This window comes from Grampus griseus, assembly GCF_964374135.1.
Source record: "Grampus griseus genome assembly, chromosome: 19".
NCBI lineage: Eukaryota > Metazoa > Chordata > Mammalia > Artiodactyla > Delphinidae > Grampus > Grampus griseus.
The window spans coordinates 31,038,338-31,059,398 of NC_139013.1; the positions used below are offsets into that span (position 1 = coordinate 31,038,338).

General features: G+C 50.6%; 2 protein-coding genes across 2 annotated transcripts in view; both read left to right on the forward strand.

The window, feature by feature from the left end:
* Positions 1–1,378, forward strand: part of NLRC5 (NLR family CARD domain containing 5) — a gene marked incomplete at its 5' end in the record, with an annotated part of 89,886 nt that extends 88,508 nt beyond the window's left edge. Inside the window, one exon of the mRNA XM_082677813.1 lies at positions 326–1,378. Coding sequence (XP_082533939.1) covers positions 326–437 — 112 coding nt within the window. The 3' untranslated portion in view covers positions 438–1,378. The remainder of the gene's footprint in view (positions 1–325) is intronic.
* A 7,225-nt stretch (positions 1,379–8,603) lies between these two features.
* The window catches only part of CPNE2 (copine 2), a 53,226-nt gene continuing 40,768 nt past the window's right edge, over positions 8,604–21,061 (forward strand). The window contains exon 1 of the mRNA XM_082677512.1: positions 8,604–8,779. The gene's annotated coding sequence lies outside the window, so the exon portion shown is untranslated. The remainder of the gene's footprint in view (positions 8,780–21,061) is intronic.

The window sequence follows — 21,061 nt, forward strand, 5'->3', positions numbered from 1 at the left end:
CCAGTGGTTAAGACTCCACGCTTCCTCTGCAGGGGGCATGGGTTCAATCCCCAATCAGGGAACTAAGATCCGGTATGCCGTGCGTTGTAGCCAAAAAAAAAAAAAAAGATTGAGTGGAAGAAGTCCGGGTGGGCATGGGGGATACCATCTCCCTAAGGTAGCCATGTTGGCCTAATACCTGCTGCTGCCTACCAGGTAACTCTGGAAACAGCTCTTAGCCTTTGGGGCCTTGGTTTCCCCATCTGTAGGTTGGGCAGAGGGCAGAGACAAGACAATAAGTGAGCAGCTCCCAGTGCTGAGAAGAGTCTGCCTCTGTGCCCCACAGCCTCTGGAATAACCCCATCCCCCCGGACATGGCCCAGCGTCTGCAGAGCCAGGAGCCCAGGCTGGACTTCGCTTTCTTCGACAACCAGCCACAGGTCCCTCACGGCACTTGATGGCCCCTTGAGACTTTTCAAATGCAGCCGAGTGATGCCAACTTCCACCCACCGGGATAGAGGACTCAGGAAAAGAGCCTCAGCTGGCTGTCCCTGTACCCTGCCCCACGAAGGGGAGACAGGTTTTTCCTGCAACAGTCTTCGGGGAGGACTTTTTTGGCAACAAAGGACCTAGTATAGCCAATAGACTACCCTACATCCCAAGGGACATGCATGACCAGCCAGAAACATGTAACAATGAGCATGTCATGGTGTGATGCGTGACACAGAAGGTCACACGTGACAGCATTCCATGTGACATTGCATGAAACCTGCAGTGTGGCCTGTGGGTTAATGTCATGGGTCTTAGCACTACATGTAATATATAAGACATGACAAATGTCCATGCCATGTGGCTGGCCGGATGCCCTCAGGCAGGTCCAAGATCTAATTTATTACTTTTTTAAACCAAGTGTGTATTTATAAATTGCATTTCCAGAGCAGCTAAGCCAGAAAATGTCTTCCGCCCAGAATGGGATGGGGAGAGCATCCCATCACTGACCAGCCCAGTGGCCCGAGGGCCAAGGCCGTGGGCCAAGCCAGGGATTTAGCCATGAGGCTTCCAGATGAGTATCCTCCTGCCTCAAGCCTCAGTTTTCCCATCTGTGAATTGGATCACCCACTCTCCCTTAGTTTCCAGGGACTTTAGGCCCAGGTCCAGGTAGAGCCAGCCTGACCTTGGACAGGCCCAGTCCGTGCTGTGTAAGGGACGAAGCTATGCCCTAAGGGTGCAGGGGGTGGGGACTGCCAAAATATTCAGGTGAGGCCACTGGATCAAGCCACTACCTCAGCAGAATCTGAGTGAGCTCCCAGGGGCTGCATGTGTTACACAGTGTTCTCATTACTTCCAAGAGGGCCAAAGGGTGGCCCTGCTACACTGTAAGCCAGGTTTGACCAATAAATGTGGGTGATCTTCCAGCCTCTAGCCTGAGTCTGATGTGTCCCACCACCTCACCAAAGTCAGAAGTGGTTCACCCCCTGCCCTGGGGACTGGAGAGCAGGGCAGACTACAGAGAGAAATGCTGAGAGGAACACTGGCCTGGGAGTCAGGAGGCATGGGGTCAAGTCCAGACTCTGTCTCTATATGTGGTCATGTGATGGTAGGCAAGTGACGACCTCTCTCCAGAGCTCACCTGCACCATGAGGGGATTGTAGAAGTTCATGGTGTTAGAAACAGTCTTTGTTTGGCTTGCATTATATTTACACTCTTTTCTGATTTGACTGTCAGTATTTTAAATTGGGAACTTTGACCCCAAATTCAGATTTTCAGCTTCTCGTAGGTGCTAGTCCAGCATTCCCACTCAAGAGTAATCTGCTGGGGACGTATGACTGTGTCCTTTAGATGTGGCGGACATCCGTCAGTTTGCCGCAGTCCCCACCACTCCCCAGTGTATCCCCTCTCACTATTGCTGCTTGCCTGGTCCTTGTGAGAGCCTGGGAACTCCTGGCTAAAGGATTTCCACAGGCAGGTGGTACATCAAGAACATGGCTTTGCAAGTCAGACGGGCACGGAATGGAACGTGACTTGACCCCTTGCTGCCTGTCCTCAAGGCCAGGAACTGTTTCTGTACATGTTAGTAACACCCCTGGCCCCCAGGACTTTCAGAGGGGGCAGGGAAGCAAAGTGTACAAAGTCCCTAGTATGAAGAAGTAGGTACTGGTTACATGCTCGTTCTCTTCCCTTTTAGGGCTGAATGTCGTATGAAGTGAAGAGGTGTTTGAAATGGCAGGAGAACAGCACTGCCTCTCCATCACCTACCTGTGGGTTGAACAAGTCCATATCTGGGGAGCCTTCCTCCAGAGCTGCACTCCACTGTAAAAAGTGGAGCAGGGAGGGTGCAGTTACTACTGAGCACCACTGGAGGGCAGGCTGGCCCACTGGCGAGTCCTGAGATAACTTCACCACTGTACCCAGAATGAAGTTAGGAAGTGATGCTAGAGGCTGTTCCCACCTGGCTTGGGAACCTGGGATGTCCCAGCCGGCTTGTGGCTCACCTGGATGGCTTGGCCTTGACCTTTGCCACCCTCCATTTTGTCCTCGATCCCGCACCAAGCATGAGGAGAAAGTCCTCCAGCCAAGTGCCAAATACCCACACCCCACACAGGGACACTCTTTATCGGGCCAGGATCAGGGCACACCTGGCATCAAGTGGGGCCATCAGCCTGGTCCTGGGGGAGGGGATGGGCAGGTAGAGGATCCAAGAAGTTTACCTGGAAACCTTGAGTCCCAATTCAGTCTTTCCCGTCTGGGAAAGGATGCCAAGGCCATCAGGGTGCACCTTCACGCCAAGGAGGGTTGTACTGCTTCCTCCCCTTGCCTAAGACTGGAGTATGAATTCCACAAAGCCTGAGGAGCCTTTGACCGGGAAGGTCACAGATGAGGAAGGAACAGAGCACCGACCAGAAGCTCCAGCCCAGGTGAACCGCACACCACGCAGAGCCCAGAGCTCAGAGACACTTCATTTGCTGCTTATTTGTTTTCCTTTTCCCTTCTTCTTTCCCCTTTAGCTCTGCCCAAGTTCTAAACGCCAAGAAACTTGCAGCAGCTGTCCTGAAATACACCACAGTACTGTCAGCACCGCAGAGCCGCCTGGGTCCAAGTCAGGTGCGGTCACCATGCTCATTTCATTAAGAAACTTCCTCTCCTGCCACCTACTTGTTTGGAGGCCTGGACTATTTTTCTACCCCATGCTGATGAGGTCTCCCTGCCCCTTTCCTCCCCAGAGTAAGCTCAGTTTAAACAGATCTATGAAAACAGATAAAATTCGAAGAAAAGTAAGGCTCTGGGCCAGTAAGCAGTGTAATCAAAATGGCGCTCCCTGTTTCTACACGTGAGTCTTCCCGCTAAGAAGGTAATCGGGCTGGTAAGTTCCCATGTCTAACTGCCAGGCTGGGATCAGCTCATTTTGCTGCTTTGTCACTTGGCCTCCAACCTATGGTTTTACAGATTGAATATCCACCTTTCTGATGGGAGTCACAGAATCTTCCTTCCCACCCGCTCCGGTCTCAAATCCTCCCAAATTGCCCCCTGTGTCCTTCCCCTAAACATACACGTGTCTGAAATCCACTGTCCAGGCCAGTACCTCTCGAACTGAAAAATCATAGTTACAGACACTGCAACATGCATTGAATCATCTGTGGATCTCGTTAATTTGCAAATTCTGATTCAGCGGGTCTGGGACAGAGCCTGGGATTCTGCATTTCTAAGAAGCCCCCAAGTAATGCTGCTGGCCCACACTTAGTGAAAGTGCAGACCGGTGAGTAGATCTCAATCCTGACTGCACATTAGAATCACCTGGGGAGCTTTTAAAGCTGCCTTTCTAAGACTAGAGTGGTATTTAGAAAGCTCTGCAGGTGGTTCTGACGTGCAGCCAGCATTGGAGACCCACTAGTCTGGAGTATGCTGCCCCTCAGAGAGGCGAGGTAACCCTTTGCACCTACCTTATTTTTTGTCCTGGTAGATCCTGGTGACCCTCCTTTCTCAGATGAGGACACCGAGACCCAGAGATTTTTCCTAACTTGCCCAAAGGTAAGCTAGTAAGTATAGTAAGTGAAAACTAGTAAGGGGTAGCACCAGGAATTGAACCTGGGTCTTCACAACCTTTTTTTTTAAAACTTTTTTTCTTTCCAGTTTTATTGAGATATAATTGACATACAGCACTGTATAAGTTTAAGGTGTGTGATATGACTTGATTTACATATATTGTGAAATGATTACTATGATAAGTTTATTAACATCCATCATGTCCTATAAGATACAAATAAAAGAAAAAAAAGTTTTTTTCTTGAGAACTCTTAGGATCTACTCTCTCAACAACTTTCAAATTTTGTGACTCTTAATCCCACAGGTGCTGCCCCAGTTTCCTCATCTGTATAGTGAGGGCACAAGCAAAATGAGTCAGAGCACAAGGACCTACTTTCTCCAGCTGCAAAGATGACTTTATGCTTCATCTCTACACACCCTCAGGTGGGATCTGAATCCTCTGTCTCCTGCCTCACCTGGTTACAGTTCTTTAGGGCTTCACCCTCTGGGACCTCCTCTAGACACATAGCCACAACCTCAATAACAATGTCCTCCATTTTACGAATAAGGCCCAGAGAGAAACAAGATTTGCCCAAGATTCCACAGCAAGTATTCAGTGGAGCTCAGATTCCAACTCTGGAACACTAAGGGAGATAGGACGTTGGGGTGATCCTGGCTGGGGACTTAACTGGTCTGTGGGTCTGTATGTTCAAAGAGAAGGGTCCCCAGGAAGGCGAGAGGGCCATATGACCTTCCTGACCTTGCCTCTGGCCCCCAGCCCCTCCCTTCCCTGGCCAAGGCCAGGCCTGAGGGCGGTGGCCCCAGCCAGAGCTCTGTATGCCCCCTGGACATATCCGGAGCTTCCGAGAAAAGACCTTGCAGTGGCTGGTTTGGTATAGATCCTCCCAGGATTGGGCCCAGGGACAGCTGGTCTTCCTCCCAACCCCCAGCCACGCCAGTACAGCACCCCACCACCCCAGTGTGTCTCGAAGCCCCCCAGAGCTGGAGTCCTCCCTCCCCTTCAGCCCTTGGAATCCACACCTTATTGCTCATCCCACACAAGCCCCAACCCTGCCCTGGCTGCCCAGAAATCAACCTTTGCCCTGAGGAGGAGGTGACAGAAGAGGAACTTTTGCAAGAGAACAGAGGCCAACTGGGGTCCCCAGGTTGAGTGTCTTAAGCCAGAAGTATCAGTCTCCTGGGCTGTGCCCATAGGCCCCGCCCCTGCACGCACATGCATAGTATAGTGCAAGACTGGGGCTGATGGAGGTGTCTGGGGCTGACTGGAGGGCCTGGGGAGGTGGAGGGAGGCATGGGCATCCTGACCCTGGAAGGGGATATCCCTGCATTAGAGTGACCAGAACCCTGGATCTTAAAAGTAGCAATAACGACATGCTAGCCCTGGGGTCTAGGCATGCCTGGTACCAGGCTAGACACCAGATACTAAATCCATCCTTACATTTTACACAGGAGGAAACTGAAGCCCAGAGCATTGAGTGATGTCACCCAGGCAGTAACTGGACAGGCTGAGATTCAAAGCCGGGGCCATGACTCTAGGCCTGAGATGTAGGAGTGCGGTGAGCCACACCCACCTCTCTCCGTGAGATCCCGGAGGGGATGTCTCCACCGCTGATGCGTCTCCACATCAACCCCCTTTGTGGGCAGATGGTATTTTCCAAAGATGGCCACTGTAACCTCTCCCTGCCCACGTGCTCTTCCTACAAATGACAATGACACTCCTCTCACCTAGGGGCGGGGTCTATGGAGAGAGCCAGTGACTACGGCAGAAGTGACATTATATGAATTCCAAAGTCCAGTAAAAGATAATGAGGCTTCCACCTGGTTCCCTTGGGATACTCATTCTTGGAACCCAGCCACCATGCTGCCAGGAAGCCCAGGCCACATGGAACGTCACGGGTAGGTGTTCCAACTGAGGTCCCAGCTGACAGCCAGCATCAATTTCCAGACAAATGTGTGTGAAAGCCTTCTAGGTAACTCCAGGCCCTGTCATGGTCTGACTGCAACTGTTTGAGAAATCCTGAACAAGAACTGCCCTAGCTGAGCCCAGAGGCCCCCCAGAGCCATGAGAGATGATAATGCTTGGGGTGATTTGAGATGTAGCATAGATAACTGGGACACCCTCCATCCTCTCCCAGCTCACATACACCTGAGTCCAGCCAGGGCCTGCTACGCAGGTGGTGCTATTTCAAGTCACTAATTCACAAGCCATATGCGCATGTGTGCACGTACCCTACTATCAGCCTATTTAGGGAAATTGAGGCCTCCCAATCGTGCACAGAGAAGTCTCTATCAGGGCAAGGAAAGACTTCAGCATTTTGTAGTAACAGCCTTGTATTGTGTGTGGATTAAAGACAGACTGCAGAATCAACCCACGATGGACACTTGGCCTTAAACAACTGACCTCTGGGCTCTCCTGAGCCCTGACATTTTTTTAAAAAGCTTTATTGAGATATAATTCACATACTACAGCCTTCACCTCTTTAAAGTATACAATCAATGGTTTTATCTACAGTTGTGTAACTATCACTATAATTTTAAAACATTTAAAATCATTGCTTTCTTTCTCTATGGCTCTGTCTGGACATGTCATATGCATGGAACATGTCATATGCATATCATATGCATGGAACCATGCACATGTCATATGCATATCATATGCATGGAACCATACAATATGTGGTCTTTTGTGACTGGCTTCTTTCACTTAACACAATGTTCTCAAAGCTCATCCATGTTGTATATACATCATGCCTTTCTGCGGCTGAATAATATTCTGTTGTATGGAGAGACCATATTTTGTTTATCCTTCATCAGTTGATGGACCTTTGGGTTGTTTCCACTTTTTGGCTATTCTGAATCATGTTGCAATGAACATTCATGTACAAGTTTTTGTATGGATGTATGTTTTCATTTCCCTTTCCTAGGAGTGGAATTGCTATGACCTGTGGCCTTTGTACTCCGCCCGTGGCCAGGGATCAGGTATCTTCCCCCCCCACCCCCCACCCCGCTCAGCAGGCCCAACTACTCGCTGACTCCTCTGGCTGAGTTGGGTCTTCTGAACAACCCTGCCTCAAACCTTTGCACTTTTCATACAGTAATATGATTGCCTGGGCCGTGGTCTTGCCCCCAAGAGGTGAGCAGCGTGAGGGGAGGCACTCTCTGCTTGGGTTCACCACTGTCCATCCCAGTGCCTGGCTCTCCTGCTCTGGAGCCAGGAGAGGAGAGGGATTCTGGGGGCCAGATCAATCAGAAAAGGCTTCCTGGAGGAAGAGGGGCTACAGCTGCGTCTAAGAACACCTCTAGATTGGTTTGCCCCACAGCTGGGCTGAGGGCTTTGAGGACTTTGATTGGAAGCAAGATGAGAGTTTGGAGAAAAGAAGGATGGATGGAGGTCGGGGTGGGGGTGGGGGGGAGGCAGGCAGAGAACAAAGCCCAGAGCCCTGGGGCTGTTTAGCAGCCGCCCTCTAAGGCTGCAAAGTGCCTGTGACTCAGACGTGGAGGGAGGTTCGCAGGATGCAGCGTGAGTCTCCCAGTTAACCCTCACCTGCCTAGAATGGAAAACCCACAACCCAAGTGTTCTGCGTTAACTCCCAGATTCCCAGTCTGTGAGCCCCGGGGCCAAGGGCTGTGGACGTGGTCTTGAGATCCCCGAGCCAGCTCTGTCCCCCACAATCTGGTTAAATGAGGCTCCTTTGTCTGAGGCACTGGATAGGGGAGAGGGGCGGGGGGAGCGAGCACATAAATACTGCCGAGTGGCCTGCAGCACGAGCGCCCAGCGACAGACGAATTTCTTAAGAATTGGTGCCTCTTCTAGGGAAAAGAAGGCCACCGCCGAAGGGCGGACTCGGTGCGCTAAGGTCTCAAGGACCCGCTAGACGCCCTCCCGCTGACTAGCCCCAGGCACTGTTCGAACTGTTTATCTTATCGTCTCTGTCAGAGAAATAACGCTTGTGTCATCTTCCCAGTCCCTGGCGGTAACAAGAAAACGCCGAGCTCTTTTACTATCGGAAAAAAAAAAAAAAAGAAGAAAACACAGCGATCCTAGTGCTGCCCGATACAGCCCAGAACCAAACCCCGTGGTATATCCCCCGAGGGCGCAGCGTTGAGCCGAACAGCCCTTGGGGTCGAGGCTGCAGAGGGCGCCCTAGGGCCTGGCAGGTCCGGGCCGACCCCACCCCTCGGATCCCGCGTCGGCAGCCCTGAGCGCACAGTGCGGGCAACTCGGAGGTGCCAGCGGCTCGGGCGAGGCCAGCCTGGGGCGAGTGCGAACCAGCTGCGTTCCGATCCGCGGAATCCTAGCCTGGAACGTTCAGATCCTCGGATCCCGGCCTCGAACGTTCGGACACTCGGATCCCGGCCTCGAACATTCGGGGCCCCGAGGCACTGACAACCCGGTGTGCCTGGGCGCGCCAGCCGCGGGCGGCGGGCGGGCAGGATATCGTCCCCGCTCCGCCCGTGGGAGCGCTCGCCCCTCCAGGAAGCGCCCGCCTCGCCTCCCACTTCCCGCCCCACGCCCGCCCCCGCCCTCGGCCGAGGGAGGAGCCCGAGCAGCAGCCGCCGCCACTACCCGCCCGGCCGGGGAGGAGGACTGGACCTCGAGCAGCTGCGGGCGCACGCGAGCTGGCCATGGCTGCGGGGGCAGCGCCCTGAGCCTGTCCCGCGCCCGCGGGCCCAGCCGAGCAGGGGAGCTCCCGGGGATGCCCCGGTGGCCCGGAGTGCGGGGAGCGGCAGCCGCGCGGTGAGGGTAGCGGGACCCGAGGTGAGTGGGGCCCCAAAGGGGCGGGCGGGGCGCCCTGGCGGGAGGGCTCAAGTTCGGCCTTGGGGCTCGGCTTCTGGTGCCAGTGGCGGCTTGTAAGGAAGCTGGGTTCCGCTTCGGGGGACTGCGGAACCCCAAGCCCCATCCCTCCACCCGCGCTCACCCGGACCCCGGCGTTTGGGTGACTGAATTCCGACCCGGCCACGCGGGGGCGCTCCGTCTTCGCCCCGACCGCGGGGGAACAGAGGGCAGGGTGCCGAGAGGACGGTGGCGCCGCCCGGGGTCCGAGCCCAGCGGTTTAGGGACCCTCCTACCTTCCCGGAGGCGCCTGGGGGCGTCAGGAAGGTGGAGCCCCGCCACCATCGCAGCTACGGAAGTGCTGAGTTCGGGCTGGCTCTGGGCAGGCGCGGGGCCCGCTCCTCGCCCCCCGTGCCCTACTCCCAGCCCCCCAACCCCCCTCCGTCCCCGGCCCCAGAGAACTGCTAGAGAGTCAGCTCCCTGCGGGCGAAGGGGGAGCAAAGAGAGGGAGTGGAACTGGGCAGCTTCCCAGAAGTCGGAGTGTGTTTGCAAACTAGTTTTTTCTCAAACGCTATCTGGCACCTGTGTGTTTTGGGTGGGGGCGGGGAGGGGGAAGCATGGCGAGAGAGAGAGCAAGGCCCTTTCTTCCTTCCCGTTCCTCGTTACCCCGCAGAGCTGCTTCTCTGAAAAATAGAGGGTTCTTACTTTCCTCTTCCCATGTCATCCCCCAGCCTTGTTGGACAAGCCCCTTTGGGGAAGGGGCTGTGGTTTGCCCAAGGTGACAGGTGGCACTGGAACCCAGGGCTCTGTTAGCCAGGTGCAAGTTCTTCTTACTGTCTGGGACTCCCCCAGCCCTGTTATGTACTGGGTGAAGTGACAAGGGCAAAGGATCTGGGAGAATTAGCTGAGTGGCCCTTTGTCTGTCTGCCCTTAGTGTTTGCTCCCCTAGGGGTGTGGGCTGTCACTGAGGGATGGGGGGCTGTTTCTGTTTCTTGGAGCACCCACAGCTTCAGTAATTGGGGAGAGGAGCCAAGCTGTAACCTTCGGCAGCTGCACAGCCCTAATGGAGAGCTTGGGAGACCTGGGTCTGAACGCCTACCCAGCAGTGGGCCCCTGGCCTAGACCTTCCTCCCCTCCGAGCCCAGGTCCTCATCTGTAAAATGGGCTCATTGTCCAGGGCCTGTGCATATGGAGGCTGGGTGCAAACATAAAAAGTGGTTTTATTGCAGTTCCTCTGGTATGGAGCCCAGTGAGCGCTGGGACTGTCCCAGGCATGTGACATAGCTGGCTGGAGTGGGAGGGGTCACCCAGGCAGTTTTCTCCATGGAAAGAACTGTGGGCTAAGAATGTGGACACTTGAGTTCTCCTGGCCCTCTGCCGTGTCCTGTTTGGGTGCCTTGTCACTCCTAGGGCTTAAGAGCGTTTCCATTGGTAAAATGAAGCAAAATTTGACACAATCCAGTTTACAGGACTGCTGGGAGACTGGAACCTGGGCCAGGGGGCAGGTGTTCTGCAAAGTTGGGTGCACTGGTGGTCATGGGACCTCCCTCCCAGAGGCCACAAGAATTAAAAATCCAGGGACGTAAGAAGAGGGTCGGAGCTAGAGCCTCAGTTTCTGTACCTGTAAAGTAGTAAGAGCAATACTCTGTACATCTTTATAATCTTTTAGGGTAGTTGTGTAGTTCTTTAAAGGTAGTTGTGAGGATTAAATTAGACAACAAAGGGCTTGTGCACCAGCGCTGTGACTGGTGCCCGATAAGCGCTCAGTTAATGTTAACCATCGTTATCATTATTCATGAGAATATTAGTAAGCCTGATGTGGGTCACTGATTTAGGATTCCTTCTGGGATTTCCTCAGGCAAGCTCGCTTCTCTCTCTCCCACTTCCTTCCTGGAGAGAGGAGCCTCAGAATCCAAATGTTGGACTTCTGGGCTGTTCCGGGGCAGGCAGGGTCCTGAACAGGAAGGTGCCAGTAGGCTGAAGAGAACACCATGGGGGATGGTAGATCCAGTGGGGTGGTCCCATTTCCCCCACCTTGGGCTGACCTCGCAGGGCTCTAAGGGGTGATGGAAAACAGAAGAGCATTCTCTAGGAATTCCCGCAGGAGCAAGGTTGCCAGGCAAGGTCCCCTACTGTGAAGCCCTCAGCCAGGGCCGGGGTCCCATCTGCCTGATGCTCTCCTCTCCTCTAACCCTTGCAGGGGCTGCTGAGTCAGGGCAGTCACTTCAGGAATCCATCTCCCTCCAGCTGGGAGAATATGGCCTCAGAGAGGGGGCAGGATTCCTCCCCTCCTGCCAGGTCCCCTGCAGGACACAGGGTGGGCTCCTTGGAAGCCAGGAGGCCAGGTCACCGTAGGGTCTTGGCAGGCAGCAACTGGAGAAGACGATCATGCCCCACCCATGCTGTCCAGAAATAGGGTATGGGGTCCCAAGGGGATTCATGGCTTCCTGAGGTCCTACAGGGCCTGAGGAATGAGCGGGGGTCCGAGGCACCTCCTGGCTCCTAGCCAGGTGTCCTCTCCCTTCCTTGGGCCACCTGGCCTCTGCTCTGTGGTGGCGTCAAGAGGGCTGTTGCTGGCCCATGTCCTGGAGTGTTTCTCCACTAGCCTTGTCCACATGTGCCTCCAGAGCCTGAGATGAAACTAGACTAGACGCTGATCCCTCGCTCGCTATCACATCACCTTGCTTAATTTTTCTCAAGGCATTAGCCGCTCTCTCCCATCATCTGATTCATTCAAGTATGTGTCAGTTTGTTCTCTGCCCTCCTCCCCAGGGGGTCAGCTCCAGGAATGGCAAGGGCATCCTGTGTCCATCTTGTTCAGGGCTCTTTCCCTGCACTGACTGGCTTAATGGCTGAGTCCGCCCCTCCTTGTAGCCTCCTGTTGAATGGGTCTGTGATGTTGGGTGATGGAGCCTAGAAGAGTCATGCGCTCACCCTTTGGGGTTTCCGGAGGAATCTCTGTCTCACCATACTGAGTGCTGGGGCACTGTCAGAGCGCAACGATGGAGGAGGGGCAAGTGCTGGCCTGGGAGAAGGGAAAGTTGTGAGTCTGGGACAAAGTGGGATTCTCCCAGCACTGAAGCTCTGGGGGAGGTGGTCATGGTGGCTGCTGACCTGGTTGGGGTGTCACCTGCTGCCGTTGCCTGCAGGACCAGAGGTCTGGGGTGTGCTGGGGAGAGTTACCCATCCCCCAGGTGACCTGGGCCAAGTCTCTTAACCTCTTGGACCTCGGTTTCTTCATCTAGAAAATGGGGAGCTTTAGACCAGAAGCTAGCTGTTCCCTTGCTTTCTTCATGTGGTTCTTTTTTTTAAAATTTATTTATTTTTATGTATTTATTTTTGGCTGAGTTGGGTCTTCGTTGCTGAGCACGGGCTTTCTCTAGTTGCGGTGAGCGGTGGCTACTCTTCGTTGCGGTGCGCGGGCTTCTCATTGCCGTGGCTTCTCTTGTTGCGGAGCACGGGCTCTAGGCACGTGGGCTTCAGTAGTTGTGACACATGGATTCAGTAGTTGGGACTCACGGGCTCTAGAGCGCAGGCTCAGTAGTTGTGGTGCACAGGCTTAGTTGCTCCGCGGCATGTGGGATCTTCCCAGACCAGGGCTCGAACCCGTGTCCCCTGCAGTGGCAGGCGGATTCTTAACCACTGCGCCACCAGGGAAGCCCCTTTCATGTGGTTCTTAAGGCAGCTGTGAAAGGGGTTGTAAACCAAAGAGGACTTTGCCCAGTTGGCGTGATACCTCTTCCGCCTGTGGCTTCGGGTCCCTGCCTTCCAGAAAGGTTTCCCTCACCATGCAACCATCTCTTCGTCACCGAACAAATGTGTTTTGTTTTGTTTTGTTTTAATAGCGTAATATATCAAGGGTTTATTTACTATTTTAGGTAGAGCCACAGATTTGTTTATTCATAGGCTTAAAATTTTTTACCTTATATTATAGTTGATTTACAGTTTGTGTTAGTTTCAGGTGTATAGCAAAATGATTCAGTTATACATATACAAATATCCATTCTATTTTTTAAAATAAGTTTATTTATCTTATTTATTTATTTTTGGCTGTGTTGGGTCTTTGTTGCTGTGCGCGGGCTTTCTTTAGTTGTGGCGAGCGGGGGCTGCTCTTTTGCGGTGCGTGTGCTTCTCATTGCAGTGGCTTCTCTTGTTGCGGAGCGTGGGCTCTAGGCACGCGGGCTTCAGTAGTTGTGGCACGTGGGCTCAGTAGTTGTGGCTCACAGGCTCTAGAGCGCAGGTTCAGTAGTTGTGGCGTATGGGCTTAGTTGCTCCGCGACATGTGGGATCTTCCCAGACCAGAACTCGAACCTGTGTCCCCTGCATTGGCAGGTGGATCCTTAACCACTGCTCCACCAGGGAAGTCCCATGTATCCATTCTTTCTCAGATTCTTTTCTCATATAGATTATTACAGAATATTGAGTTCCCTGTGCTATACAGTAGGTCCTTGTTGATTATCTGTTTTATATTATATATAGTAGTATATATATAACCATAAGTTTGGTAACCATAAGTTTGATTTCAAAGTCTCTTTCTGTTTTGTAAATAAGTGAGTCTGTTTCTGTTTTGTAAATAAGTTTATTTGTATCATTTTTTTATATTCCACATGTAAGTGATATAATATAATACTTGTCTTTCTCTGACTTACTTCATTTAGTATGATAATCTCTAGGTCCATCCATGTTGCTGCAAATGGCATTATTTCATTCCTTTTTATGGCTCAGTAATATTCCATTGTATATATGTACCACATCTTCTTAATCCATTCCTCTGTTGATGGACATTTAAGTTGCTTCCATGTCTTGGCTGTTGTAAATAGTGCTGCAATTAACACTGAGGTGCATGTATCTTTTCAAAGTTTTCTCTGGTTATGTGCCCAGGAGTGGGATTTGTGGATCATATGGGCTCTAGAGCGCAAGCTCAGTAGTTGTGGCACATGGGCAGCTTAGTTGCTCTGCAGCATGTGGGATCTCCCTGGACCAGGGCTTGAACCCCTGTCCCCTGCATTGGTAGGAGGATTCTAAACCACTGCACCACTTATTGAAGAGACTGTCTTTTCCCCATTATGTATTCTTGCCTCCTTTGTTGTAGATTAATTGACCATAGCTGCGTGGGTTTATTTCTGGGCTTTCCATCCAGTTCCATTGATCTATAAGTCTGTCTTTGTGCCAGTAACATACTGTTGTGGTTTTTTTAAAATATTTATTTATTTATTTGGCTGCGCCGGGTCTTAGTTGTGTCACACGGGATCTTTTAGTTGTGGCATGCAGGATCTTTAGTTGCGGCATGCGGGATCTTTTTAGATGTGGCATGAGGGATCTTTTAGTTGTGGCATGCAGGATCTTTAGTTGCAGCATGTGGGATCTTTTTCCCTGACCGGGGAGCGAACCCAGGCCCCCTGCACTGGGAGCATGGAGTCTTAGCCACTGGACCACCGGGGAAGTCCCGGTAATATACTGTTTTGCTTACTGTAGCTTTATGGTATAGTCTGAAGTCAGGGAGCCTGGTTGCTCCAGCGCCATTTTTCTTAAGATTGCTTTGGCTATTCGGGGTCTTGCGTGTTTCCATAGAAAATTTAAGATTTTTTGTTCTAGATCTACGAAAAATGCCATTGGTAATTTGATAGGGATTATATTCAATCTGTAGATTACCTTGGGCAGTAGAGTCATTTTGATAATATTGATTCTTCCAATCCAAGAACATGGTATATATCTTTCCATCTGTTTGTGTCATCTTTGATATTTTTCATCAGCATCTTATGGTTTTTGGAGTACAGGTCTTTTGCCTCCTTAGGTAGGTTTATTCCTAGGTATTTTATTCTTTGACACGATGGTAAATGGGATTGTTTCCTTAATTTCTCTTTCTGATCTTTCATTGTTAGTGTATAGAAATGCAACAGATTTCTGTGTATTAATTTTGTATCCTGCAACTTTACTGAATTCACTGACAAGCTCTAGTAGTTTTCTGGTAGCTTCTTTAGGATTTTCTATGTATAGTAACGTGTCATCTGCAAACAGTGACAGTTTTACTTCTTTTCCAATTTGGATTCCTTTTCTTTCTGTTTCTTCTCTGATTACCGTGGCTAGGACTTCCAATACTATGTTCAGTAAAAGTGGTGAGAGTGGAATCCTTGTCCTGTTCCTGATCTTAGAGGAAATGCTTTCAGCTTTTCATCGTTGAGTATGATGTTAGCTGTGAGTTTGTCATATATGGCATTTATTATGTTGAAGTATGTTCTCTCTATGCCCAGTTTCTGGAGAGTTTTTATTTTTTATCATAAACGGGTGTTGAATTTTGTCAAAAGCTTTTTCTGCATCTATTGAGATGATCATATGATTTTTATTCTTCAGTTTGTTAATGTGGTGTATCACACTGATTGATTTGCAGATATTGAAAAATCCTTGCATCCCTGAGATAAATCCCACTTGATCATGGTGTATGGACCTTTTAATGTATTGTTGGATTTGGTTCGCTAGTATTTTGTTGAGGATTTTTGTGTCTATCTTCTTCATCAGTGATATTGGCCTGTAATTTTCTTTTTTTGTGGTATCTTTGTCTGATTTTGGTATTAGGGTGTACCGGCCTCATAGAATGAGTTTGGGAGTGTTCCTTCCTCTGCAATTTTTTGAAATAGTTTCAGAAGGATAGGTGTTAACTCTTTGCTAAACGTTTGATAGAATTTGCCTGTGAAGCCATCTGGCCCTGGACTTTTGTTTGTTGGGAGTTTTTAAATCACAGTTTTTTTTTTTTTTTTTTTTTTTTTTTTGCGGTACGCGGGCCTCTCACCGTTGTGGCCTCTCCCGTTGCGGAGCACAGGCTCCAGATGCGCAGGCCCAGCGGCCATGGCTCACGGGCCCAGCCGCTCCATGGCATGTGGGATCTTCCCGGACCGGGGCACGAACCCGTGTCCCCTGCATCGGCAGGCGGACTCTCAACCACTGAGCCACCAGGGAAGCCCTAAATCACAGTTTTTAAATCACTTTTTCAATTTAAGTACCTGTGATTGGTCTGTTCATATTTTCTATTTCTTCCTGGTTCAGTTTTGTACCTTTCTAAGAATTTGTCCATTTCTTCTAAGCTGTCCATTTTATTGGCATATAGTTGCTTGTAGTAGTCTCTTACGATCCTTTGTATTTCTTTGGCATCCGTTGTAACTTCTCCTTTTTCATTTCTAACTTTATTGATTTGAGCCCTCTCCCTTTTTTTTCTTAATGAGTCTGGCTAAAGGTTTTTCAATTTTGTTTATCTTTTCAAAGAACCAGCTTTTAGTTTCGCTGATCTTTTCTATTGTTTTCTTCATCTCTATTTCATTTATTTCTGCTCTGATCTTTGTGATTTCTTTCCTTCCAACTTTGGGTGTTGCTTGTTCTTCTTTCTCTAGTTGCTTTAGGTGTAAGTTTAGGTTGGTTATTTGGGATTTTTCTTGTTTCCTGAGATAAGATTGTATTGCTATAAAATTCCCTCTTAGAACTGCTTTTGCTGAGTCCCATAGGTTTTGTATCATTGTGTTTTTGTTTTCATTTGTCTCTAGCTATTTTTTAATTTCCTCCTTGATTTCTTCAGTGATCCATTGGTTGTTTAGTAGCATATTGTTTAGCCTTCATGTGTCTGTGTTTTTTACAGTTTTTTTCTTATAATTGATTTTATTTTAATTAATTATTTTATTTTATTTTTGGCTGCATTGGGTCTTCATTGCTGAGCAGTGGCTACTCTTTGTTGTCATGTGCAGGCTTCTCACTGCGGTGGCTTCTCTTGTTGCGGAGCATGGGCTCTACGTGTGCGGAATTCAGTAGTTGTGGCTCGCGGGCTCTAGAATGCAGGCTCAGTAGTTGTGGTGCACAGGCTTAGTTGCTCCACGGCATGTGGGATCTTCCCGGACCAGGGCTCGAACCCATGTCCCCTGCATTGGCAGGCAGATTCTTAACCACTTCGTCACCAGGGAAGCCCCTGGGATTGTTTTTGTAGGTCTTTTTTCTTTCCTTCCTCTTTTGTTCTCTTGTGATTTGATGACTATCTTTAGTGTTGTGTTTGGATTTCTTTTTTGTATGTATATCTACTGTAGATTTTTGGTTTGTGGTTACCATGAGGTTTTGTTTTTTGTTTTTTTTTTGGTGGTACGCTGGCCTCTCACTGTTGTGGCCTCTCCCGTTGCACAGCACAGGCTCCGGACGCGCAGGCACGGGCCCAGCCGCTCCGCGGCATGTGGGATCTTCCTGGACCGGGGCACGAACCCGCGTGCCCTGCATTGGCAGGCGGACTCTCAACCACTGCGCCACCAGGGAAGCCCTACCATGAGGTTTTGATATAGCTGTCTGTGTATATAGAAGATGATTTTAAGTTGCTGGTCTCTTAATTTCAAATGCATTTCCAGTATCCTGCATTTGTATTCTCCTCTTCTCATGATTGCTGGTTTTGATATCGTATTTGTGTGTGGATGATTTCCTACCTTTACTATATGTTTACCTTTACCAGTGAGCTTTCCCATTCATAATTTCCTCGTTGCTAGTTGTGGGCTTCTCTTTTCTGCCTAGACTTGTAAAGCTGGTTTGGTGGTGCTGAATTCTCTTAGCTTTTGCTTGTCTCTAAAGCTTTTGATTTCTCCATCAAATCTGAATGAGAGACGTGTTGGGTAGAGCCTTGCTTGGTTGTAGGTTTTTCCCTTTCATCACTTTAAGTATATCATGCCACTCCGTTCTGGCCTACAGAGAAAAGTCAGCCGATAACCTTATGGGGATTCCCTTGTATGTTATTTGTTGCTTTCCCCTTGTTGCTTTTACTATTTTCTCTTTGTCTTTCGTTTTTGTCAGCTTGATTGATGTGTGTCTCGGCATGCTCCTCCTTGGGTTTATCCTGTATGGTGTACTCTGCACATCCCAGACTTGGGTGACTGTTTCCTTTCCCATGTGAGGGATGTTTTCAGCTATTACCTCTTCACATATTTTCTCAAGCTGTTTCTCTCTCTCTTCTCCTTCTGGGAACCCTATAATGCGAATGTTGGTGCTTTTAATGTTGTCCCAGAGGTCTCTTAAACTGTCCTCATTTCTTTTCATTCTTTTTTCTTTATTCTGTTCCACAGAAGTGATTTCCACCATTCTGTCTTCCAGCTCACTTATCCATTCTTCTGCCTCATTTATTCTGCTGTTGATTTCTGCTAGTGTTGTTGTTGTTGTTTAATCTATTCATTTATTTATTGGCTGTGTTGGGTCTTCATTGCTGCTTGTGGGCTTTCTCTAGTTGCGGTGAGTGGGGGCTACTCTTTGTTGTGGTGCGTGGGCTTCTCACTGCGGTGGCCTCTCTTGTTGTGGAGCATGGGCTCTAGGGTGCAGTCTCAGTAGTTGTGGCGCACAGGCTTAGTTGCTCCGTGGCATGTGGGATCTTCCCGGACCAGGGCTCGAACCTGCGTCCCCTGCATTGGCAGGCGGATTCTTAACCACTGTGCCACCAGGGAAGCCCCCTGCTAGTGTATTTTTAATTTCAGTTATTGTATTGTTCATCTCTGTTTGTTTTTCTTGAAATTTTCTAGCTCCTTGTTAAACATTTCTTATATCTTCTTGGTCTGTGCCTCCATTCTTTTTCCATGATCTTGGATATCTTCACTGTCATTACTCTGAATTCTTTTTCAGGTAGATTGCCTATCTCCACTTCACAGACTTGTTCTTCTGGGTTTCTGTCTTGTTCTTTCATCTGGAACATATTCCTCTGCCATCTCATTTTGTCTAACTTTCTGTGTTTGCAGTCCCACAGGCTGCAGGGTTATAGTTCCTCTTGCTTCTGGTGTCTGCCCCCATCTCGTTGTGGCTGCTTCTTTGTCTTTGGAAGTACAATATCTTTTGGTAGGTTCCAATCCTTTTTTGTCAGTGGTTCTTCAGCAGCTGGTTGTGATTTTGGTGTTTTCAGGAGAGAAGGTGAGCTCAGGTCCTTCTACTCCACCATCTTGTCTGGGCAGGCTCCTCAGCAAATGTTTTTTGAACAGCTCCTCCTGTGGACTGTGCCGAAGCTGGGGTACAGCTACAGAGCTCTGAATGGAGTTGGGGGGATAGAGTGAGGCAAGCAAATGACAAAGAGACAGGAAAACTTAAGGTGGTGGAAATGCCATAAAGAGAATGAAGCAGGGTGAAGTAATTGCGATTGGCGGGATGCGGAGTGGGGACATCAGGGAGACGTCTGGAGGAGGAGGTGTGACACTTAAGCTGAGATGTTAATCTGTGGCATGACATTCATGGCTGTATCCCAGCAGGAACTAGGATACTTCCTGGATATGCTCCATGGATATTTTTGAATGAATGAAGGAGGGAGGAGTGCCCAAAGCAGAGGAGGGAACACGTGCGAGGGCCCTGAGGTGGGAACATGCTCAGTGTATTCCAAGAGCCCTTTCTCTCCACCACGCAGCTCTGTGTCTCCTTTGGTGGCCCTTGTCTCGTCAGGAGCTAGGGGCATCTGGCCTCCTTCTGTGCTCTGGCTGTCCCTGCCCCATGACACAGGAGGAGAGTGCATGCTCAGCTCCCAGCAGATGATGCTATCCAACCTCTCCCTCCTTTGGGCCCCCAACAATCTTTCCGAGTCTGAGGGCTGTGCTGGGCAAGAGCACAGTGGACCCCATCTCATTTCAAACTCTGGTTTGCCACTGACTGGCTAAGTGACCTTGGGCAGTGTATTAGTTTCCAAGGGCTGCTGTGAAGCCACCACAAACTGGGTGGCTTCAAACTACAGAAATGTATTCTCTCACAGTTCTGGAGGCTAGAAGTCCAAATTCAAGGTGTTGGCAGGGCCACGCTCCCTCTAAAGTTTCTAGGGGAGGGTGCCTTCTTGCCTCATCCAGCTCCTGGTAGCTGCAGGCATCCCTTGCCTTGTGGTGACGTCACTCCAGTCTCTGCCTCCTTCCCGTGGCTGCCTTCCCTCTGTGCGCTTAAGGACACCAGTCATGTGGGAATAAGGGCCCACCGTACTCCAGCATGTCCTCATCTTAACTCTTTACATCTGCAGCTACCTGTTTCCAAATATGATCACATGCTGATCTTAGGGGTTAGGATTTTAACACCTCTTCTGGGGGACACAGTTCAACCTCTAATAGGCAGGTTACATAACCTCTTTGTGCCTCAGTTCTCTGTTCTATGAAATGGGGTGGTAATAATAGGGCTCCTCTGCTGGGGTTGCAGGATAGCCTACACAGAATGGTGAGAACCTGTGGACAGGGCCAGGCACTCAGGAAGCACACAGTCAATGCTGTTATTTCCATCTTATCAGTGAAGGTTTCCTGGGAGCAGCTGGCAATGTCCTTGGCCAGGAGGACTTACTGAGGAGGGCCTGGGGCTGGGCTGTGGGCCTCTTGCCTGGGATGCGGAGGCTCAGAGAGGCCCCTCCCCGCTGTCTGGATGAGAAGGGGCAGGTGGGCGCCTCTTCAGTGTGGCGGGGTGAAAGCCATTAACAGAAGGTGGGGAGCTCAGTCTGCAGAGGGATGTGAGCAGAGGGTGTCCAGCCACTGTAGGTGCCCACAGGGGGATTCGGGTACTGAGTAAGCCCAGATGACCTTTCAGGCCCAATCAGCCTGGAGTTCCTGGGCGGGAGCTTGGGGCTAGAATCCCAGAGCAGCCCAGCAAAGACTGAGGGGCATATGTAAACTCCCCAAAGCCAGAAGGGGCCTGAACCCTGACAGGCAGGGAAACTGAGGCAGAGAGAGGAAGGGACTTGTGGGGAGTTCACATAGAGAGTTGGGAGCCCCTGTCTCCTAGTCTCCCCATGGTAGGCCCCTGGGTGGGTGTGGATGCCAGGGGGTAGGGCCCCAGGACTGGGTCCCAGTCCCTGAGGCTGCCCCACAGTCCCCTTCAAATGAAGCTACTTTGGAATGACTTCAGCTGGTGGTCATTGTCACCATGCCCTCCTCCCTCCATTAGCTTGGTCCCCCCTCTCTGAGCCTGGCCAGGTTCACCCCGAGGTCCCCGAAGTACTTCCTGCATCCCAGAGTCCATCCACGCCCATCCCCTGTAGCACTTGCTGGGAGGCAAGAGGGCAGGGCGTCGCCAGCCCCACTTTGCAGATGAAGGAGCTGAGACCTAGAGGGAAGGGGTGGCAGAAGCGGGCAGAACCCAGTGCCTGGACTCCTTGGGCGGTAGTGTGGAGGCTGCCTCTCAGCCTGCTGGACCAGCCCCTGGGGCAACAGGCTGGAGATGCCCCAGGATCAAGCCCATTTGGTGGTGGCTAAAGAGAATAGCCTCCCTCTGGGTGTGGTCTGGCCACAGCTGGGAGCCTCAGGAGAGCTGGGGGTGGGG